Source organism: Acanthopagrus latus, chromosome 8, assembly GCF_904848185.1.
Source record: "Acanthopagrus latus isolate v.2019 chromosome 8, fAcaLat1.1, whole genome shotgun sequence".
NCBI lineage: Eukaryota > Metazoa > Chordata > Actinopteri > Spariformes > Sparidae > Acanthopagrus > Acanthopagrus latus.
The window spans coordinates 4,651,028-4,675,683 of record NC_051046.1 but is presented as its reverse complement, the minus strand read 5'-3'; the positions used below and the strand labels follow the sequence as shown (position 1 = coordinate 4,675,683).

Here is a 24,656-nt window from a genome sequence, read left to right as displayed (position 1 = left end):
TCAGCTCGACGGGTGAAAGTTGAAGCGTGGACGTGTTGTGCAGCAAGCGTAATTATCAAGTGAAAGTACCAGGAATGAGCTATATTAAGGCAGTCAGGTCAAGTAGAACTTAAACTGAGAAAGAAATGGTATCTGAGCTATGCAGTAGCTCCATTAGGAGCTGTTTCCATATTGATGGAAATGAGCTTTCAGTTTCGATAATTGATTTTAAAAGCAGCATTGCCAAAAAAGACCACAAAGCTTGCTAACCAGTGACCTGTGCTTTCAGAAACTTTTCCTGTGTGCACCAAAGAAAGAAGAATTTGATAGTTGTCAGGAGATTGAACCGATGATCTATTGATCTTTACAAATGTGACGGTATGAAAAAGTTCCCAGTGCCGAGGAAAAAAAATTTAATCTATTTGAATTATTGCCTGATGATCGAAAGTTTAAACAAATCATTTGTTTGGAGAAGGAAGCATGATAACCCCCCCCATTTACTATTTGTTGTGACAGCATGCTATGACATCCTAAAGTTGGACTGAAATGCTCAAAATGACCTTTAGCTGGACCGGGTTTTGATTCATGTGGAATTTGTCTCGCCAAGAATTCAGAAAAGATTGAAGTGAATATTTTCTGTTATTAAAACCATCAAGTTTTTAAAGCAATAGCACAACATTTGAACTAGAACTACTGTCTAGTCTGTCTGCCTCTTACCTTTGTCCAGGTTACGTCTGAGTCCAGCTGCAAGACACATACTGGACACCCATGGTTTGGACCCACACTTGGCCACAGCCACTGGACCAAGAGGACTTATCACCAAGGAGTGAGTATGGATGAATGGATTAGCTGTAGACAGCCCTCATATACTCCATGTGAGGTATACTCTCCTTAATAAAAGCATGTACAATTCAGAGCCATCATGCCCAGTATGAGATTATAACAAAACCAATTTGTTATTCGTGATGGAAATAATTTGACAAAATTGTTATTTTAATGATATAATTGCAGTTTGATTTTAGAACTTCAGGGTGCGTATGGTCTTCATTTTTGTGAGTGTTTAGCTTAGATTAAAATAATCTTAAAAAAAAATTTAAAAAACCTACAGAGATACAGATTGTGGGATGATACGTTTATTTACAAAGACAAAAGTCTCATATTAAGCCGTGATTTATTTCCTTCGTTCACACAGGAAGTTGCGTGTTAGCGTAGGTGCTTGTTTAGCATTGTAGCAGCCTTCAGGGCTCAGATCGGACGGGTCCCCATGTGTCCGCTGTGACACTGCAGTGTCTCTGAAGGAAAGACACGTCAAAGCACTCAGGGCAGGTTGTAGACTCTGTGTAGGCAGTGTGAATAAGACAATACTAAATAAGTGAAAACATGTAGTGATTCCATGTGTTTTAATCCTGTTATGTGGCGAATTTACACTACAGAGACCTGTGAACTCACACACACACACACACACACACACACACACACACACACACACACACACACACACACACACACACACACTCACTCACTCACAGCTCTAATGGCCGCCTGCCGTCAGTAGGGACCTGATTGAATGCTCTCGTTACCCACCTAACACCCTGCTGGGGAATCTCATTAAGTAACTTTGGTTGCCATAGCAACCCAGTCTCCGAGACCCACTGGTGCCCATAGAGACGCAGGCCATATGTTCAGGGGATGTTTGTTTAGACAGTGGAAGGTAACTATATAAAGCGTCATAATCCCAAAGCATTGTAAAGAATACTTTTATCTTAATGCATCACCTGTGGTGTATGTCCCAAAAAAGGCAAATTTAAACCATTATTTTTATGTTTACACACTCCCATCTTTTCCAGCTCAATAACAGGTGCTTTTACCTTTTGAGAAAAATTGTCTCATGGCTCATTTGCAGCCTGGTGCCAGTAATTCATACCTTGCTGCCAAAAGAAAATGACAAATCGAAAAAACACAAAGATACAGATTTTTACTAAATAACAAGAAGGAAACACTTCTGGAGTCGTTTCTGATTTGTGTGTTGGTATGAAGCCGTAAAAAGTTGTCAAGGTTAACGAACAAGCATTCTCTGTGCTGTGTGGGTGTCAACACGTCTTCTACATTTTGAAGTTTAAATTGTTTAATTAGTAATGCAGTTTTAATTACAGCCCAGTGATTTGATTTGGCATGATGATGATTCACTTACTGACATGTTGGCAAGCTAATTACCTCAGAAAGTCTGTAGAAAGGAGGGCTGATGCTGAAACAGAAACAGAGGAAGGTGCTGGAGGAGATGAAGGAATTGATTTAAGAACAAATGACTATGTTGAGGGGTCCGCTTGAATTAAATGATGTGTTGTTCCAGACAGATTCCTGGCCAGGATGCAGACAAAAACAACCACACAAAGCCTTACCGTTAAGGCTCCATCTCGCCTGGGAATGAAAGGTGTATTTTTGTGTGTCTGTGTGGTTTTTCTGTTGGGAGAAAGAATGTCTTTTCAAATGTGATTGCAAAAATCAAACTTCCCCTAAAGTTTTACCAGTGATTCATCCATGGAAATTCAGTGAGTTTTGAGCAAGCTGCCTCTGATCTAATGCGATGTTACACAAAGCTAAAGGGTGTAGTACTCAGCATAATTTTAGGGGAACTGTTCAAGCATCATATTGAGGTAGTCTTAATTTCCTTAGAATTTTCACATTTATCCATCATTGTACCACAGCGTAGTTGAGCTTTGGTATGAAGGCTGTTGCTTAAGTCTTGGAAACCAAATCTCCTTGTAAAGAATTCGTTCATATAGGCTTAGTTCCTTCAAGAGAGGGCAGAAAAGACCCGATCTCCCCTCCTTTTGTCCTTTGGCACATCAGATAAGACTGAAACCAGGGAAAGGTACCCCTCCCATTCCACCCTCTCTGCTCTAGTGAGGCCCCATCTATAGTGGGCATGAATAGCAGAGGTCACGCAACCCAGGGATGAGATCATAGCATGTTACATAACGCATAGCAAGATTTAAATACAGATTGTGGTACAAAGAAACACATTTCTGTTACTGTTTTTTTGTTTACCTCAGTCATAAATAGAAAGTTAGCCAAGAGGCGAGACTAAACACAGTAACAGGTTCATGTTTCAATGAGTTTAACCTCCTTGTGGGCCAAACCACTAGTGTGTGTTTGTAGTTTTCTATAGACAGAAAGAATATAATTTTTGTAAATGCAAGGATCACTTCCATTTATGTAAGGAACCTGTAAATGCATGATGAGTAGAAAGGACATGAAAATACAATCAGCATATCAATCTATTCTTTGATCAGCGTAAACCAATTTTACTTTATAAGTTAGATAAGCAGAACACACAGTTTGAAACTTTAACAAGGAAGCCCGTTTAGGCTGTCAGCTTCATGTCGCCAATAGTACAGTTGTCTACAAGTAGTTGTTTATGCTGTATTTGTTAATCTGAACTAAGTCCAGTATGATGGTATTTTTCATTAGTTGAATATCAAAGTGCGATATGAACTGTGATATAATCATCATTCACCTTTTTGCTTCGTGCTACATAGAAGTTCAAAAAATGGCAAAACTCTCAAAAAGGGGTCAAACTGCTGCAGAGGCCGGCCCAAAAGAAGAGCTTTAAGGACATGTTTGACCTTGAACAACAAAGGTATTCATTGAACAAGAGAGGTTATCTTGATCTCTGGCTTCCTGGCATGTTCGGTACCAGAGCTGCGCTTTAGCCAAACTTATAATACATAATCAGAATACACATAGAACCTACAGTATGTGGAAAAACCATACAAACAATCGGTGAAACACAGTAATACCCAAGGCTGTGTTTTTAAAGGACTGTTTGAAAGAATATTGGCATGCAAGCCATATTATCGTGTTGTGTCTTCCATTGTTTGACAGGCACATTTCCTCTCTGCAAAACTGCCAACTTACTTAAGAGTGAAATGGTGATTTGGACCCATTTTTTTTTCTTTTCTTTGTCTTTTTTTTTCTTTGTTACCACGATTCAAATGTGCTGTGTGTGTATACACGATGTTTCTCCATTGTTACTACTGAAGTCAACATCATCAGTCAGACCACAACACACTCCTCTTTTGTACTGGACTCAATTTCAGCCATGTTGGTTTGTTCAAATGTGGATGATAAGGCATCCAATACATCAATCCCTTTGTTCCACCTATCTCCGCCTGTCCTAGGTGGCAGTAGAAGACAAAGTTTGCTCTTGTGTGTGTGTGTGTGTGTGTGTGTGTACATTTGGAGCTCATTTTATATGGGTGTGTGTGTGTGCTGAGGTGCATGTGAGAGCTGCCTCAGACCCTTTTTAATATTCTACTCACCCTCTCCCAGTCTTTCACAGGCTCCTTTGCCTTGGTTGTCAGTAGGGGTGTAAATGGTCAGTGTGAATAGCACATGCCACCCAGCTCCACAGAAGGTCTCTATGGCGTCATCGGCAAGTGGCCACCGTGGGCTGCTGTTGACTTGACTTCCTGTCGAATTTATACGGGATATACCTAATACATTATCACTGAACATCAAGGCATAGTGAAGCATATTGGATCCTTTTCCTTTTTACCCTTTTTGTTACTCTCATTATTAATTCTAATTTGCATCATCTGTTGTTCACTCCATCCTCTTTTTTTAAAAGCATTAACATTTTTCCATGTGGTGGTTTCTAATCATAAAACCATCTATACAGTCCGCTCAGGTTAGTTGGGGGATTTCCAAGTTGCCTCCACAAACAAATACTCCCATAAGTGGGAGAAGGGGAGGCATGGGGGGGGGAGCTAGTGTGCAAGAATAAATAAAAGGATGAAGCCCGGAGAGGGATGAGGAGAAAATAGCTGTGGGGCCCAGACTGTTCCTGCTACATGGTGAGGTCAGAGGCAGCTGGTCCAGACAAAAGACTGGATGTGTGTGGGAAGGTGGAGCCCAGTGCACCGAGGTGGAACCAGAGAGCTGGAAGCAGGCGCACCTGATACCTGCCCCTCCCACCTCTTTTTGCTGCTAAGACCAAAATTAATGGGTAGAATAATAAAAATCCAGGACAGATCTTTCATTAAATTGTGATTCCCACTTTCTTTACATTTATTTTTTCGCAGAGCAAAGAAGCAGAGCAAACAGTCTCTCTCTTTTTTTTCTGTCTCTGAAAAAACAGCAGCAATATGATGAATATGAAGTATTCTCCATGTGGAACGTAGCACAAGAAAAGACCTCATACAGAGAAATGTCATATCTAACTGGCATTGGTCATGATCTGCAAGTGGGGAATTCACAATCATCAGATGTGTAAAGTCTTTTAACCATGCAGCACAACGTTAGGTGTCTGTACCCAAAATTAATTAGTCTGTGCTATTATAGTGCCTTAGGAAAATTATGCTGTATGAAAAGCAGGGAAGGATGATGAAGCCAGCATTTTGAATAAGCTGGTCCCTTGCTGCAGCCGACATTTGATCCTGCCTGGCCTTACCCTTATGGGGTTTGTTTGTGAATAGCAAATGATTCTCATGACGCCCATCCACCGAAGTGTAACCTGGAGTTACCTCTCTCCACACGGCTGACACAAATACAAACCAGACGAAACTAGTCGAGTGCTGCTTATAAGCTCGCCAGACGGGAGCGTACGGGTGAATAATACATTATTATACCGGCATAAGCTAGTGCCAGTGTTGTTTCATACACTTGTAATTTAATTAATAATAGTCAAAGGGAAATGAAGAAATAACAGCAATTTTCATGATTCAGTTTTTCACAGTAAAAATAAAAACAAAGGCCATCATGAATAACAACATGATGAAAAGAAAAAAGTTTCCCAGCGACTTGAAATAGCATAGTTCATCTCTTCAACAGGGGCATGCTGTGAATCACAGTTTACTAGAGCAGCTCAGCAAAGACGCACCCAAATCAAATGGCAACGAAAGCACGAGTGCAGTTTGCAAAATATTTCAGAAGACGCTGGGAAGAATTTGTTCCCATATAAATGTTTGTGTTTCACTACAGTGTTACATCTGGGTTATGACACATTGCGTATGTTTGAGTTTTTGTTGTTTAGTTCTGAAGCACGTCTGGTTGTGGGCGCCTTATTGGTTGCTGCACCTTTATCTCTGACCACGCAACCTCATTCTCCCACTCTGTCTCCATAATGGAAAAAAAAACCCAAGTGGCCTATTTAAAAGTTACAGTTTATCTCTGGAGTGAACCCTGTTTACTCTGTGGTACCAAAAACGTGTGTAAATTGTGCCAATATTAGAGATACAGAGTGAAGTCTGTGTCTAGTAATCATATGATATTGTTACATTTTATCATATAGAAATGTAAAAATTATCGAATTGAATTTGTTTTTCCTTGTTCTTTTTTTACTTTAACAGAGATGTGTTGAATCTCTTGAAGACGTCTCCTGCTCCCAAAGCTTCCCCAGCCATGGCTGCCCCAGCTCCCCCGAGTCCCGTCCCCACCCCGGCAACTGCCCCTCCACCCCCAGGCAGCAGGCCCAACGTACCTCCTCTCTCTGTACCAGGGAAGCCAGGAGCACCGGTGAGTGCTCCTCACACTATTCCTCACACACACCTACACACCGCACCCTCTGTTTTGTGGAAGAGCTAATACACAGCAGCTTAACGACCGCTCGTCTTCCAGCATTTGGCTTGAGTCAAAGCCCTGGCGGGATGGACAAAAGGTCATCCTGAGTGTCGAGCAAAAGACGCCTGGAACTTTTCTGTCATCTTCAAAATACGTCAGCAGCCAAACTACGTCCAAATCTTCTTAATGTTACCACAAAAATGAGGAGGAAGCACAGCTTGCTGACATCAGGCCAACTCCCCTCCATTTTACGTTGGCTCAGTTTTGCTGACATTAGTTAGACGTTGAAATGTGACTGTTAACGATGAGATTTGTGACAGAGTAATGTGACACACAGCCTAATCACCTTTACATCGGACAGCATGTGTCCTCAGTTTTGGGGACAATCTGTACAGCGAGCGACATCCTCTGTCCTTATAATCTTGATTCTGGTGATAAAACGCCCCCCACACAGCTTGGAGCGTCACATGTTGTCTTTACAGGTCCCTTAGCTACTTATTCTTATCATCATGTTAACTTGTTTTTCTTATCAATACGGATGAACTTACCACATAGCAGATGAAAAGGGGTACATCCAAGTACAAAGCTTTTTTAACTGTTATTGGAGAACAAGGCAGAAAGGGTCAATTTCTTATAGTATGCCTGAGAAAGACTACCATCATTCTGAATACTTCTTGATATTCCCGACTTCTTTGCACCATATAGTATTTTAGTGTACACAAGTCTTTATGTTGTGAATTATGACCTATTGATGTCACCGACTGGATCTGTAAATAACCAGATGCTGGCATTTTTGTTTTGTTCTAACCAATCATTAACTCATTGTAACAAGCTCGTCAATAGCATCTTGACATTGTTTAACGCTGTGCATGTATTGAGTGATTGATGGCAGCTGAGATATGCCTGACTATCACTCTTCTCGTCCCTGATGTCTCTCTCAAATTGCCTTTTTTTTTTTTTTTTTCCTCCTCATTCAATTATTAACCTCCTCCTTCCCACTTGTTCTCCTCAGGGCACTTTCACTGAGATCCCGGCCTCTAACGTGCGCCGCGTTATTGCTCAAAGGCTAACGCAATCGAAGACCACCATCCCCCACGCTTACGCCTCGGTCGACTGCGACATGGCTGCCATCATGCACCTCCGCAAGGACTTGGCCAATGGTAAAAACAGGAAACGCAGAGGGAGATGAGGCTGTTCTCGACACGCATGTGTTGGTATCATGTCCTTAAGTCTGACAGTAACATCTGGATGGAAACTTTTCCATGAAGATGTGGATTTCAGGGTTTTCACATGACTGCTCGCTTGACAAAGAGGGACAGTCAGGGTAGTCCTGTACGTCTCGTTCAAACCAACATGCACACACACCTCTGCCATTCCACAGATTTCTTTCTCTGATAAGGAGAAACTGTGTTTTTTTTTTTCCGCGTGTCTAAGAATAACCCATCATGTCGTGGGCTTATGAGAGTTCATCGGTTATGAAGTGGGTATAAATGACTGAATCGTAATTATTCGTTGTGGTGTCTCAAACACGTCCATGTTCTACTCTGATCAGATCTGCTCTTTCTTCACACCACACTTTACAAGACCGGTCATATCTTGATAATACAGAGTTTTTCATACTCAGAACTCTAGTCTGTAATTGCTCACTTCTGACAAACAGAGTGTGCTTGCTTGAAATTGTTCACTCCAGTTGGGAGAGCACCATATGTCAGCAAGCTCTGTGACAAAATCTTAGAAATTGAAGCTGTTTTCATTCATAACAGTGCGGTTTTCATAAAGTTGATACTTTGTGCATAGAGGACTGTAGACTACTCTACCACGGTAATCATTTCTCTCAGGTTCAAAGTGTTTCAAATGGATTCTTTCGGGTGCTTGCTCTTCGGTGCACCTTTTGCAATAAATGACAGTATTCAAGATGAAGAAAAGTATTACAAGACTCTGGTAAAGGACTCAAAGGCAATGTAAACTAGAGGAAAGGAGCTAGTAAGTTAAATTTGCTGTGCAGCTTGTGAATGGACTGAACCTGTTAGAGCCTGAATGATATAATACAGTACTAAAAGGGTATGGCAGCATCTGTTTTGGTGTTTTGGCAAGCAGCTCTTTTATTTTCTGGGCCTCTGAGCCTTTGTATCAACTTCCCCAGTCAACTGTCAGCTAACCGCAGCTTCTTGTGCAAGACCCACCAGAATGTGTGTGCTAAAGGTCAACAAAGGTTAAGGGAAAGGGAACATCGTTTGTGCGTTACAGCAGTCATTTTTCAGCCAAGAAAATATTTATCCATAACGGCTGCTTTTCAAGAATTCCTTAAATGTGTCCTATGCTTACTTTGGGCCATTTTCTGCGTTGATAATGACAAGTGCGCTTTGTCAGTTCCCTATTTTTAAACTAAGTTCTACACGCTATCACGTAGTCCGCTGTATTTAGCTTAACAATGCCCAGCTGTCAAACAAACCGTAAATCTCCCCGGGTCCTGTCTCTGTGATGGAGGAAATGGGACGGCCATTCCAGACCTATTAGCGAGGTTGTGTGTGTACTGAGGGGATTCTCTCTCCCCGGTTGTTTTTGTGGACCCTCATTGTTCAGGAGCAGCGCGATTTCACGGTTAGCTCGTTAATCATCCCGCTCACAGCATTCATAACTGTCTGGTACTGCACTAATGGACACCAGTAAAAGCTGGCAGCGGTGCAAGGCCTGGGCCGATGGTGTCACACACAGAGAGAGAGGAGTGGAGCCAGCGGTCGTGACTGAGTCGTCCAAAGAGGGACTTTTTCTGATCGGTTGAAGATATGCGATTTTTCTTTCCCCTGAATGAGTCAGTTCACCCACCGATCTTGACCAGAATACCATTTTTCCATTTGATATCACCCCTTATCTGTGTTTGGCCTTATTTTTGCAGCTAGGAACACCTCTTAAAGATGCCTTCTCATAGTCTTCATCATGATTATAAGCAAAAAATCTCCTGTGCTGATTGCTACTAGACCTTGAACTGGGCTCACAGACTGTTTCTTTTTGTCTCTTTCAGAACAAATCAAAGTGTCTGTTAATGATTTCATTATCAAGGCAGCTGCTGTAACACTTAAAGTAAGTATTGTTGAGAATCACTTCTATTGTTAATTTAACCTGTTCATCCTTCTTTATGCACCCCTGAAGAGTAAATGCCTATAATACACCACACGGTTACTCAGCTTATGTGTCTAGTGGTATAAAGTCTTAACAGTCTTCTGCAGCAAAGTTTCCCCATTGTCGTCATTGCTGATTTTTTCAGGTGGTGAATCAACCACAGACTGTGTAAAACACAGATACAGTCTCTGTGATTTAACTGATTTCCAGTTTCTGAAGAGCTGTCAGTGGGGTGGCTTCAGCTGCCGCCGTCTCTGCAGAGCCTGCTTGATGACAGCAAGTTCGAGAGCTAGCGGCTCGCTGTCACTCAAAGCAGCCACGCCCTAAATTCTACATAACTTTAAGCCATAAAATCATTTAGATGAGGGAGTTATATATAAATGTACTCCCAGGACAGTTGTGATGTCCAGGGGAATTAGCTTTAGAAACCAAAACCGCATTTGTACCATGCAGATAACATGTTTTTTATTGCTGTAAAATTGCGGAGGGAGACTGAATATAGATTAGACTCGGACAGTTGTTTTATGTTTTTTGTTTTCTGAAGTTAATTAATGGGGAAATCGTTGTCCGACTCCCTGAGCAGTTTTAAAAAACACACATTTAAGAGACAAAATCACAGAAATGACTTTTTACAGCATTTTAATTAGTTTTTTTATTCCCCAAATAAATGCAGTAAGGAAGGAAAAGGACTGATTGATAATGATTTGAGGAATGTATGAGAAGTATGGATGTTAGCAGATGCAGTTCTCTGGTCATTCAAATATTCTGGTGCGTAATGTCTCCACAGCAAGTAGAACGCCTTATCATCTACTTGATCACTTATCGTGGGATATTCTGTGCTTCACTGTGTAAATGTGTTGGACCTCAGCATTAACACATGTGCCAGACATCACGGGAGCTCGTCATTGCATCATGCAGTCCGTAGGAAAATATCGATGGGATGCAGGCAGCAGCTGAGAAGACCTGAGCTCTTGGGTGCATGTGTTACAGTAAATGTTAGGAATGTGGAACAAAAACGGGTACATTTCCCACATAATGTGGGTGTAAAATGCTCAAGCACCACATGTCTCTCTCTCATGTTTTTTTTTTTTTTTGCTGTTAGCACAACGTCTCACATGGCCAAAACACCCCTCTGGATTGGTCCCTGCACTAAACGGCGATATGGGTTTCACTTGTGTAACACTGTAACATCTGTAACCTGGAAAAAGGACCTGGACTTTCCCCTGAGTTGACCTTGAAACAACAGGGTGTAGCTTTCGAGGCTAAATTTGGTTTAACTTTTCAGCCATCTGGTGCGCTTGTTTCACTGTAACTTTAGTACACTGATTGATCTTCAACCCAAATTCAAATTGGATGTTTTTCTATGAAAGATAATTTCAAGATCGAATTGAGTATAAAACTGCAGATTATTTCTGTAAACGTAAAATCTGTTTTTAGATCCACTTACCTGATCTGATACTTGCAAGTGTATACATTCACCACAAAACTGAGGCATGTTTTTTTTTTTTTTTTTAATGTTATCATGATTGATTACTATAAATGCCACAAGTCATATCATACACATTTTAAGTCTTGCATCAGGCTTTTATTTGCTGCTCCATGGAAGCACCATGTAACCAAAGGAGTTTATTTATTTATTTATTTATTTATTTATTTTTTAATCTCTCATAGTGTTGTGATTTGTCCCTCTTGATATCTGCCAGAACCTGGGCTGACCTTTGACATTTTGCTCTAGGAAATGCCAGAGGTGAATGTGACCTGGTCTGAGGATGGACCCCGTGCACTAGATTCAATCCACATTGCGATCGCGGTGGCGACTGACAAGGGCCTCATTACCCCCATCATCAAGGATGCTGCAAGCAAAGGGGTCCAGGAGATCTCAGCTAACGCTCAGGTAAAATATCACAGGGGTAAGAGGAATTAAAAACAAGAAAACTTTATAGATGGTTGTGTTATGTGATGTGATGTGTTGTGTTGTCCGAGCTGTCTTTTATTGCTTTCTAGCAGGGGTATTTTTGTAATGCTTTCTTTCCTCATGCTAGATGATAACTTGAAACTGTGGGGGCATTCAGTGTATCACAGTTTTGCTGCTAATACATGAGAATAGATAAGGCAGTTGAAACTTGACTGCAGTCCAGCTGTCTGCGAAAGCAAATTCTGTAGGCATCTGTAGAGTTTTACTCACCTTCTTTCAAGATGCTTTGCATACAAACTCGTTGTTTATTTTCCTGCTGTCAGTGTAGCAATAGCAGTTTGAGATCGACTGGATGGATCCGTAGATAACCGATTATATTTGGGATATTTTTTATTTTTTTGTTGTTAGGTTACAGGTCTCAGCTGTCACTGGCCACAGATGGAAAACAAAGCAACAATGGTCAGCTCTCTCCCCTGCTCTCAGTCAGCAGCTGGGGACGGGCGTTTTATTCACAAACACATAAATGTGTTCTGAAAACCTGATCTGCATGTACAGACACACAGTCTCCTTCTCCCTAATAACACACACAGATCAAATGGATGAATTTCTCAAGATGAGGGTTATTAATGAAGTTTGTCTCACAAGCAGTGACCTGGTGTAAGATACCTAAATGTTAAGGCCACATGCAGTAAGATATGATGTGCGATGTTAACATCCGCTAGCAAACTCCATAAAATGTAAAATAGTGACATCAGTAGTGCTGTAGACTTTACCCTAGTGACAATAAATCAGCCAGAACGGTGCTGACACCACAATTACAATGTTACAACACAGTCTCAGTGGCAGCAGCAATAGTAGTGATGATAGTGATAGTGGCAGCTGTAATGTAGCTGCAGTGACAGTGGCTGAAGTAGTATTGGCATGGTCGTATTTGTAGTCGTGACAGTACCAACTTCTACTTGGCAGGAGTGAGCGAGTGCGTGGTAGTTTTTGGGGAATACACACAGTTTGTCTGTGAGTGTCAGTGAGAGTTGTTGAGGGAGGGAGGGAGGGAGGGAGTGGCTGTGAAATTTTTAGACATACTTCAGCTCAGATTTCAGCATTTATGATTGGGCCATAATGGCATTAATCCATGTGAACAGCATGCATAGATGTGATTGCCTCAGCCCGTGAACTGAGCAGCACACTAGTGATAAACTGATAAAGTGATCATGAAGCTAGCTGTGAATATGCTGCTTTATTGCTAACGGACATGATGCGTTGCTTCAACATCTGGTAGTATAGAGTAAGGATGTTAATGAAGCACATCATTAAAGTTCCACACACATCGCCCAAATTACGTGTTCAGTTTTCATCAACCCTTTTTGGATGCATTCATTGTGTGAATGCATTTTTTGCACATAGTAGAGCCTCATTACGGGGTGCATTCCATATAGCAGCGAAGACTGAAGTCAGAGCTGGGAATGACGTCAACACCAGTCGATCGCATCGCATTTCATTCATAATAACACATACTTAGCATGCAACTTGTGTGTCCTTTCTATACACACACAGTAGAAGACCTTTCACACACAGTCTATTATGCATGTTCAGATAACATAAATTAAACATGCAACACAAAGCAGTGCTTGGCTTTATGTGGCCAATTACAATACAATAGAGAAGATCATTTAACCATTTAATCTCAAATCTTTCAAACCTCTTTCATTTATTTGTCACGTGTTCCTTCTCACTTGCTGTCGTTCAGAATGGAATTGCGATTGTGATGCTGGATTGTGGTCAAATTGCTGAGAATTAAAATATATTGGGTGTGTCAGGGGAAGCAAAGTGCGTATGTAAGCTGGATGAAGAACTCAGATTCTTTTGGTCTTCATCCTCGTCTGCCATATTTTATGGTCAGCCTCAGAGGAAAAATCTGGTTAGCGTGGTTTTCGTCAGTTTTTCCAAAGTAATGTGAAATTACAAAACACCTCTGATGACCTCGAGTTCAAAATTGTAATGCCTGCTAATGCCAAGCGATTAAATCACTGCATGAAAACCTTACATACACACATCAAAACAGCGGCTGATAAGGGCTAAAACATTTCAGTCCACTTGAGCCTTCAAAATATGGTTTACCGCCCACTGCTCCTCATAGTTATGCCGCAGCCTTGAGTCAAATTGAGTCTACATTTGCAAGTCCTTATTGGTCTCAGATTAAAATCAACGTGGTTTGAATGAAGCACAGAGAGGTCGCTGCTGGCTATTGATGTGATGGAGTGGAACATCGGGCAGCTTTTGTATTTAGGGCTCTTACCTCAAATGTGCCCACCATATCCCACTGTGTCTCATGATTCAGTGAGTCACTCTTGACTTTCAGTCTTAGTTGTGTCTCTGCATTAACCTTTTACACTTCATTTCCATTTGAATAAAGTTTCATTTTGGATGAAGACCTGGTGGCTAACCAGTATGCTCTACCTGACTGAGAGAAATAGCTTTTTTAATAGCTCGTTATTCCAGGAAAGTCTGTAGTTTAACTTTACCTGTATTTAATCAGGGGTACAACTGTGTACATTCAGAAAGTCACAGGAATGCATCTTGTTGAAGGTCTGTTGGATTGCATTGTGCATGCACACAATCTCACACAAGGGACCATCAGCGTGCTTTGTTCTTTATTGACAGATACGCTGTGTTTTCTCCGAGGTTGTCGCTCTCACTCATGCGCTGATAGAACATGAATTCACAGAACCTGGCTTCAGTAATGTGTTAGTTTTCCCCCACTAGATGTCTCATCGTCCCCTCTGGGGGTTGTCAATTCCCTTTCTTCATTTTAGCAATGCACAGTCTGATAGTTTCCATTTATCTCAGGGCTGACTATTGGACATTTAATTATTTTTCTTCAACATGGTGAAAATTAACCCCTGTGGTCTGTCACCGAAGGTCTGAATGGTATAAATCTGTGACAGAGAGGCTTTCACCACTCTGCTTGAAAACAACTTCTGTCTAAAGCAGTAAGTTTTTTGTGGCTAGACTTGTGACAGATGGATTGGTACCTGTCAGTACAACAGAACTCACAGAATATTGTAGCATTAATTTGATGGTGTCTGGCTTTGCCCGGATCCTAACAGCATAGTTCCAGATGGGATTGTTGGATAGTCGTGACAGTACCAATTTGGTTGACATTGAAATATCTCAACAGCTATAGTACGTCTTGCCCTGAAATATAGTACAGATATTCATGGTCCTCTGAGGATGAACTCTACCAAATCTGATCATCCCGTGACTTTTCCTTTAATTCTGCTGTGAGTTTCACATTGGTAGTTTTGAGTGAAATATCTATTGCCATAAATCCCCTGACATCCCCTGACCTTAACATTTCAGTTAGTCCAGTAATATAACTCATGAACAAACATCCACAAAGCTAATGTAATTCTCATTAGCTTCAGTTGCACTTGCTGTTCAGTGCTAATTAGCAAATATTGATCAAGAGGGTGCACATAATATACATTACACCTGCATATCATCAGCATATTAACTTTGTCATTTCGAATCTGTTAGCATGCTTGCTCTAGCATTAAAAATAAAACTGCTGGTCTAGTTAAATGTCAAAGTTGGAGCTCAGGTGTGTTTCTAATGGTTTAGATGTTGGCTTTCTTTGGTTTTATGTACATGGCACACACTGACATGAAGCTCTAGAGATTGATTGACATGTAATGTTTCCATAGGCACTGGCCCGGAAGGCTCGAGATGGGAAACTTCTCCCTGAGGAGTACCAGGGAGGCTCATTCAGGTAAGCATCGCCTCTTGAGTAAAAGAATAAAAGGTGAACAGAAAGTTAGAAAATGATAAAACTTCATGTTGTCTGTCCTCTTCAATCATCACTCTTCAGTACAACTAAATTATATTAATTCAATGAAGTGACTTTTGGTATGTGGGAGCAGTGGCCCTGTCATTGCTAACACCTAATTCTGTTTCACAATTTCCTGTGTAGCTCAGAGATAAGATATCATAAATTTCCGCCATTATGACTTAAATCCGGTTCCACAGATAGTCAATACATTATGCATATTCTACATTTCATTGGTGCCTGAACTGAATGTGGTCTTGGGCGACAAGCACCATCAGTTACTGCGCCATCAATTGCAGAAAAAGTGGAAGGGAGGCTTTTCAACTCATTAGAATTAATGGTGTCATTTAGACATAAATGGGGTTTCTGTGTCAGGCAGGAGCGATGAATTCCTATGGAGATAAAGCCCCTCGTTGTCCTCCTGAGGATATATGTGTACGCCCTTCCTCTGTTCATTTTTTTCCATCCCCCTGAGCTACAGTTCTCATTAAGGCAAGCCGAAAACTGCCCTCGGGTCAGTCTTGCTTACCATACAGAACATTTAGGGAGACATTCGGATGGTAAGTGCGGCTGTGTTAATCTTTACTGATCAGTGTTCTCTCTTCCAAGATAAGATGTTCACAGCCAGTTATATTTACTCAGTTCACCCTCTCATTTTTTATTCACTGTTCTCTTTTGCTTCAAGGAGCAGGTTATAGAACCACAATTATGTCCACTTTGTTAATTCTTATGCATTTTCTTCTGTCCCCTGCTGAGCTTCGGCTAATGATGTAATATGTGTACTGTCTCCTCTTTCTCCTTCCTCTCTCCCCTCCTGTCTTTTTCTCAACGCCAGTATATCCAACCTGGGGATGTTTGGTATCAGTGGCTTCAGCGCTGTGATCAACCCTCCTCAGGCGTGTATTCTCGCCGTCGGGACCTCCAGGGCCGAGCTGCGACTGTGCGAGGATGACCAGACGCTGCGCACCCAGCAGCTGATGACAGTCACACTGTCCAGTGACGGAAGGCTGGTGGATGACGAATTAGCCTCGCGGTTTCTCGATAAATTCCGTGCCAACTTAGAACAACCGCAACGCATGGCCCTCGCCTGAGGAAGACAAAGTGAAATAGCTGTGTGGAAGGGATCTGCTTTCGCAAGCAAAGAGCTCTTAAAAAGTTGATTCCTGTTCTTGTGCTTGGATTAAGGATACAAAGTAGGCTTGCACATAGTATAAACTGCTGTTTGTGGCTTACTTTCTGACAGATAATCGGCAGGCTTTGTGATGGAGGAGTTATAATTGGCTTCTGCTAGAGGATTCTCGCAGCAAGACAAGACAGAAGTTGCATGGCAGGGTGCATCCCACACACAGTAATATGGGAGGTTGTTCCATCACACCAGTGTTGTATATATAAAATGGTTATTCTAGTTCTATTTTTCAGTCCCAGTGTATCAAATCTGTGTCACTATTAATACACATCCAAACGATTCTGTGAAAAAAACCCCATTATGTTCATTTGTCAAAGATATTTATTATTGAACATCGAGGGAAATCCTGTTTCAAGACAAATCATTTAAAACCAAACCGACTTAACTTAACTCATTGTTCATGTTAATATGTTTTAACTTATTTCATACCTTGTGACATACGAGAACACAAAACAACTATACAAGATAAAAATGGCCATTTAGTCTTTGGTTTTCCGTAGATGCCAATAAAGCACATTGTTTAACTTTGAACTGTCTGCGCGCCTCATTAAAACGTGTTTCTCCCCGCCTCCATGATGTTGCACAGCTACCAGGGAAACCGCAGATGTGTCTGTATGTCTGCTCCTGTTTAATTAGAATCTAAAGAGATTGCATAATATTATTTCATAGAGGCCAATTAAGATAATTTGCTGGGCTGAGTATACAGGTCAGCCTCTGCTGGCAGATGTTTATCTTTGCTGTAACACGGGCAGAACAGCTGTTTACATATGTATCAGCACCAGTCGGGCAGAGCTTATCCTAGATATGCATGAGCAGGGGCTTGGTATTGTATCTATTTTAGATGACGGAGGGAGCTACTGGATTGGGGAATGTTGTGATTTCAGAGTTTCTCTGAAACCTAGATTTCCATTTTTTACACATGCTGATACAATGAGAATCTGGCTGCTGTTAAAGCAGTTTGCCAAGGCTCGAACTTAAATTCAGGGCTCTTCTTTGTGTGCGCCGTTATCTTGGTTCTCTAAGAGAAAATTTCTGAATGTAAATTACCTAAAGTGGGCTGTGGATTATGCAGGTAGCAATGAACTAGCGTTGGTGGAATGGAATAAATATCCAAGCTGTTGTTGCCAACGCTGTAGAGAAAATCAACGCCTGAAAGTAACTCCAGTAACGGCTCTTAAACTGCAGCTCTTTCACACTCTCAACCAGCCACTTCTGAATGACTCTGGAGCGAGACCACTTTGTCATGTGGTTGCTGCGGAATCAGATAGAGATGTGTGCATTCTGTGTTGAGGAGGTAAGACATTGTGTACAGGCAGGAGGAGGGGGGGGGGTGGTGCAGGCAATTGGCAGAGCCCAGCTGTTTTCTACAGTATGCTCAGTGTTCGGCTCGACACACACATACAGCTTCCACGGTGGTAGTTGCCACGGTAATGGAAGGTCCACTCAAGTAAAAGTGAGGAGAGGACAAAAACAGTGGCCTTTAACATTTAAGCGATAGTCGTAGTGACTGTACAGCAACGTGGAGAATGGCCGGTGATGAGCTCGTGTAGCTTTTGTAGCTTCTCCGCCATTTCTTTCTCATTAATTTGTGATTTGATGAGCAGGAATGGTGGACCGCTTTCTATTTTTTTTCCATATAGATATTTGAAAATCATTCAGTTATTCAACATATGTTATTCCAGCACATTGGAGACCATATGCTATCATCTGGCATCATCTCTCAGCTTGAGCCAGGCTAATCCCATTCTTCTGCTTATCTCTGAATGTAAATGTGTTATTTCTAAGTGAGCAGAGCTCACAGTATTATATCTGTGTGTACGACCTCACCAGCTGCTGGAAGGAGATACAGTCGCTTCAAGGATCGGTCTGAGATCAGTCGTGTCAAATGCAGAAGATTGACGCAGCTACCTACGTCGGCAAAACCAACATGCGAGCTGCCATCAAAGCACATATTTAAAAAAAAAAAAAAAAAACACTCTCTAAAACGGCAGGAAGTGAGCACAGATGTGAGTGTGTGTGTGTGGAGTACTTTGTGTTTTTCTACCATCCATAGATAAGAGAGCTGTCGCCCCAGCAGCACACTGACAGTAAAAGGGTGTTAAAATGCGCGTAGCGAGCGATAACTGCATGTGCATTTTCTCAGAAATGATCATTAGGTGTCTCATGTTCTTGTACCAACGTACCTCCCAGCTAAAGAGATGGATCCTCCTTGTGTCTTTGGAATGCAATACGCAATATACCAAGTATGTAACAAAGTAGACTGTTCTTGATGCAATAATGCCCTTAGTTGGTGCTGTATGTCAAGATGGTGAAATCATGTTCCTTTATTAGGAACACGTCACATTTTGCTATCAGCTTGACAGCTGCTGCTGGGGCTTTTGAGCAACGCAATTTGAACAATGCCCCTCCAAATATCAGCTCCGCAAAATGCACCAAAACAGATGCTGACATTTTCCTCCACTTTCCGGCCACCGCCTGACATTCACTGCTCTGACTGCCACCCGCCAATCTCTGCCCAGAAATCTCGTTATGTGAAACAGCTGGATAAGAGAGCCGCCAGACAGGAGGAATCTGATTTGTTCCCACTGAGGTTTTGATGAACTGCGCGCAGGGTCTCGAAGACTTGCGATCGCGCTCGGGCTGGCTTGTAGGTCAGACTCATGGACACACAGCATGGTGCGGAGTGATGGAGGCAGTTGCCATGGTGACCGAAGCCAGCGAGTGTGCACTTCTGTTAGTGCTGATATTTGGACGTCCTTCAAATGTGTCGCGTGGTGAATGCTTTGGTCCAAATAGCAGGAGTGGTCCATCCAATGAGGGCCAGGAAGCACTTCTTGATTGGGGAGAGTTAAATCACACAGTGGGGTGGATGGGTGGGTGCAGCAGGCCCCCAGTCCACAACCCCACCCTTTTCCTGAGCCGCCGTCCAGCCCCTCCCAGTTCTCGAGAGCTTCATCAAAGCGTGGAACCATTTAAGTTTTATCAGTCCAGAGGCTTTCAACCGAAATCAGATGGATTTTTAATGAACATATCTGTCTAGTGAGGCGAGGATTTTGAGGATAAAATCAGGTTCCCTAATGAACTATTTTTCCACTTATAAAAGGAACTTGATAGTTGAACCATTTTAGTCTCCTCTCAGGAGTCCATCCCTGACTCTTTCTCTGGTCTCCCACTCGCAGACAGACACATATTTCCCTGTGTGAACAGGCTTTGTGAGTGATCAGCAGGGTCGGTGAGAGGCTTGCTCTCATCCACATTATCTCACGCTCAAGTTTGTTCAACCATTGTTGACAGGATTTCCTCTGGTCTCCCCGTTTTCCCTTACCACCAGCACTTCTCCATTCAGTCGTCTTTTAACTAGGATGCAGACTCTGCTGGCAGAGCCTGCTGTGAAATTACCACCTCATACTTCCACTTCCTTCTTCTGTCTGCACTATAACACATAATTTATACCTTCATGCTGTTTCTCAGAAAGCCTGAATGCATCCTGTTTCAAAGGAAGTACGTGCAAACTAACCAGAGACGGTGCGGCATCCGCAAACACTTCACCTGTGAGATTACCGTGGCTTATCATCACCGTTCTGACTGAGAGTACGGCCCACACTGGGGATGACACAGGACATTCCAGATGGCTATACAGTACTCTGTGACACTCACTGTCCAAACACGCCCGCTCGGCTGTCCCAGCACCCAAACACAAGCGAGGCCCTCGTTTTGTTGTCATTGCACAAAGCCTGGCCTTTTGAAGCACTCCAGTCATGCTCCCGTGACGCCAGGATAGTTCATTCAGGCAGAGCTCATCTATGGACCAACAAGGACACACCCCTGACAACCTCTCTCACCTCCTCAGAGACCTCCAGCACGAGTAGATGGATTTCTGATTGCATCCCGGTAGTTTCAGCAAGCAGGAAGTAGGAGCAGGAAGTTTAACCTGTCAGATTAAGACACAAACATCCGTCTAATTAATCCCATGAGATCACACGCGTTCCCCTGCGTGGATCACATTCAGATGCGTGATCACTTAATGTCATCTTTTTTTCTTTTTTTTCTCCCTCAGCTGATATGTTACACTCGCAGCCTTGCACCACGTTACACCACATCTGTGCAAATGCTCAAATTCACTGGATGTTTAGAGAGTGAATGGTCGGATTTAGAGCCTCGCAAGCTCTGTACGTATATGGACATCTCACAATCTCCTCCAGTCACATTCCAGTGACTGCGCTGGTTTGGAGGGAAAAAGGCACGTCGCCCGAGTGGAATGCTGAAGAGGTGCCATTAGTCAGCCATCACCACAAGGATTCCCAAACCACAAGGACGTCTGACGAGTGTGCGCGTGTGTGTCCTCACTGCGTAACCATCATGGAAATGTTTTTTTTTTTCCTTGATGCGTATTGGTTGACTCAGCAGTCTGGTGTCTAATTTAGGGTTCAGTCATTCCCAGTACACAGCTGTTCAGCTACTGTGTCTTTCGTTTTTTGCACTCCTGTTATGTCATACAGCAAAGCGAGCCAGGTAATAACTCTGGAGTTAACCGTTTGGGTATTACCAGGCTGGTCAGGCTACAAAAATCCCCTTTTCCTGTTTTGCTTCATCTTTTGAAACCCTTTATTAAAAGTGCAATAAGTCAGAACCTTAGTTGAAAACATAAAAAAAAACTAACTAAAATTATCAAGAAGATGAAGTGAAGTTCTATTTTGACATCTAAGTATTGTGTTGTGGAGATACTGTATGTACTGAAATTAGTATGCTAACCACTTAGCCACTGTTCGTACCTGCACACTCCCCTAGGGCTAATGGAGCCAATTAGCTAATTAGCTAATGATACGCTGCCCCCTATTTTTATTTATTCATGTATTCATTTATTTTGTATGAATTTGACGGGACTCCAGTTCTTACATATTGCACTTTTAAATGGTAAGTACCACCCACTTAGACATCAGCTCATATTTATGTTTTAACAGCTTTTAAGTTCAACTGAGGTGAACAAGTTTACTTCTCCAGACTGGCTGTGATTGAGTGTTTTGTGCATTCCACGTATGAGATTTTTCTTTTGTGTGTGTGTGTGTGCTTTGGGACAGACATGGGATGGTGAGTATGTTCACTTGGTTGAGAAGAGATGTATCAAACAAAGCCAATGTTCAATATTGACCCAAGTATTCATTGAGGGAGTGGGTCGTCTTTGCAGTTTGTGTCAGTGTTTCTCCAGAGAGGGAAACTGGGACAGACATTGTTCTGGGGAGGAAACAAACGCAGTGCTGGATAATTAATTGTCTTCAGAGTCTCTCGGTCACTGATCTTATCAGTGTGGATGTAATTTTCAGTGTTTTACTCTCAGTTGTTTTCACTTATAAATCCCTGTTGATGTAGCTGCATTTACATCAGTCTTCGTATAAATGATGGCGCAGACAGTTCAGCAACAGTGGACAGGGCAATTTTTTTATCTATGTAGCACGTGTCATACACAAGAGAAAAAACCCAGTGAGGTTTACATGGAGGACATACAAACAGAAGTTGAACCTTTGACAACCTTAGATGATTTTTCATATTTGTTTGAAACACGCTTGTGTCACTATGGCAACAACTAAAACAGGAAGTAGCTTCTATCTGCAGCGTGAGAGGTGTGAATCACTCTGACACTGACCTTGGTTTCTTTGGTGAACTCATGGATGGGTGGGGACCCAGTTCTTGGTTTCAGTCTGTGAGAAATCATAGTCAACTGCGTCTGTCGTAATCTGTCGTCTGCATCTGTTATTTATTCTCCAAACTAAATCTGATTCTCCTAATAAATCTTTAACTTTATGACCATTAAAGACCATCAGTCTGTTTTTCATCGCCTCTTCATTGGCCTATTATTCTTCTAATCAGTGGTTTGTCCCAAACCGGAGGCCAGTAAATGTAATAGGAAGTCAAAGAGATTGTCCTAATGATCCTCTGGGAGTTGGCCTACCCTACATTGTTCTCACTGTATATTTATAGCACAGTTTTAGCTGTGTGATCGGGGTTGTGTCAGCCTTTGTAGCCACATAGTGAGGTGGCTTGGCAATGTTGGTCTGTTGATCTTTGGTTCAGGCTGACATATGTCGTTACATTTTCTACAGATATTAATCCTAGAGGTTGAACCCAAGTAGGGGTGTTGATCCTCCGACTGTTCCTAGAAAGCCAACATTAGGTTGACACATTTGTGGTTTTAATTTAGTGGCATCATTAGGCAAATATGGCCCATAAACTAGAGCCAGAATGAGTAAACCCCAGAAATAAATCAGCATATTTGCTACCTCGCCTGAAAGTCAACAGGTCTAAAAGAAGCTCTGTGGTTAACACAAGCTTGGGGGATTTTCACACATTGTTCTATGTGATCAAATATGCCAGTAGATACCCCACATTTAAATGAGCTTGGATGTCTCTTTAAAAAGGCAGCTGCTAACTAGTGGCTAAACAGGACGACAGAGGCTCATCTACTCAATAGTCCATCGTTACAGGCTGGATTTCAGTCACAAAGTACTTCAACTTCAACTTTACAACTTGTAAATGGATCATTTCCTGGTAAAGTGTGTAAACTATAGCTTAATGCGACCACAGTGTTGTTCATTTTGAGCCTACCAGTAATCAAAAACCTGACTACAAAGGGAGCCAGTGTGATGCTATCTTGCGAATTAGCCTTCAAGAATACATCATTCCTGCAGCATTCTATACTCGAGTTCACAACTTGATACCATCTTCCTTGTCTGTACATGTGCTAAGTGCTAAATTGCAAGCATGCTAACCCTCTAAATGTCGGTGGTGAACAGGCAAGATATTAGTTTTGTCACTTTCATCTGTGAGCATTGTTGACGTCGACATTGAGCTCAAGGACGTTGAGCTGTTGACTCTTATTTAGTGATACTTCCTGTGTGTCACACCTAAACATGTAGACGGTTTCCGCTTGAGAAGCATATCTACCTTGAAATGTCTGCAAGTGATCTGTGCTCATGTGATTTCTAGTTTTACCCATTACCTCACGTCTGTCCCATTCTGATGAATGAGCTTTAAGTACTGTGATGCTGGTGAGTCAATATGAATGTGTCCAACTAAAGGGCCAGTTTCACTGCTGTCCCCATGACTACGAAATTACCAGCCACACCGAGCCATGGGACATTTTTTTTTACGGTCGGTTGTTAGGGAAGTCACAGAATTACGGGCCAGTCATGCACTCAGTTATCTCAGTTGTTTATTTGTGATATTGCACAATCGTGTGCAAACAGGCACAAGATATTGTTGCTGGGGAGATTCCGGAAACCTGAGATGACTCCAGCCGTCACCTGGTGAAGTGAAATGTTAAACCTCGATGTAAAGAACGGAGGCAAGTTTCACATGATGGAAGCGTGAAAATAGTCGCGGTTGTTGAGATGTGGCAGACAGCATCGAGCACGGTTCTGAATCAGGAGGCGACTAATCTAGGAGCGTAACTGGAACAGATATTCATGACCACCCTCTGTGTTGTTCCTGCAGAAGACAGAGGTTTAAACACACAACTCTTTACCGGTGCTCGTTTTGCATCTTAAACATTTTTTTTTTTTCTCCCGGTGAATTTACATGTCGACCAATCAGCGCGGTGAGATCAAGGAAGGGTGAAGACAGATGTTAGACGGAGGAAAATGTGTGTGCAGCGTTCCAGAGTTCTAAATCAATGTTTTGGATCCATAAAAACTTCCAAGATGAGGTGTGTCTCTGTCGAATGGATGTGACCTCTTTCAATTGGCGGCACAGGATCACACTGAGATATACAGCGAGGGGCGAGGGAAAAGACAGAGAGAGAGCGTGAGGGAAGCGGAGACAAGAAAATCGGATGAATTGAAAATGGAGTGAGGACTGAACAAAAGACCAGATGGGCTCTCAGAAACTGTTGCTGTCAGGAACATGAAAAGAGGAAGAGGGGAAAGCAGAGTGGGAGACAGGGAGGGAGGGAGGGCGGGAGGGGAGGAAGGAGGGAGACGAGGAGAAGCAGCCAGACAGAAGGGAAAAGATCACCTTCGTCTTATCCATTACACACTGTGTAAAGGCAGGAAGAGGCGAGAGAGAAAGAGCAAAGA

The 24,656-nt window shown here is 42.2% G+C and overlaps 1 protein-coding gene across 1 annotated transcript in view; it reads left to right on the top strand.

Annotated features, from left to right (window-relative positions):
* The window catches only part of pdhx (pyruvate dehydrogenase complex component X), a 30,712-nt gene extending 13,594 nt beyond the window's left edge, over window positions 1-17,118 (top strand). Inside the window, exons 5-11 of the mRNA XM_037107977.1 lie at window positions 707-805; window positions 6,330-6,495; window positions 7,553-7,700; window positions 9,563-9,621; window positions 11,396-11,554; window positions 15,280-15,344; window positions 16,237-17,118. Coding sequence (XP_036963872.1) covers window positions 707-805; window positions 6,330-6,495; window positions 7,553-7,700; window positions 9,563-9,621; window positions 11,396-11,554; window positions 15,280-15,344; window positions 16,237-16,492 — 952 coding nt within the window. The 3' untranslated portion in view covers window positions 16,493-17,118. The remainder of the gene's footprint in view (window positions 1-706; window positions 806-6,329; window positions 6,496-7,552; window positions 7,701-9,562; window positions 9,622-11,395; window positions 11,555-15,279; window positions 15,345-16,236) is intronic.
* Window positions 17,119-24,656: the final 7,538 nt, after the last annotated feature.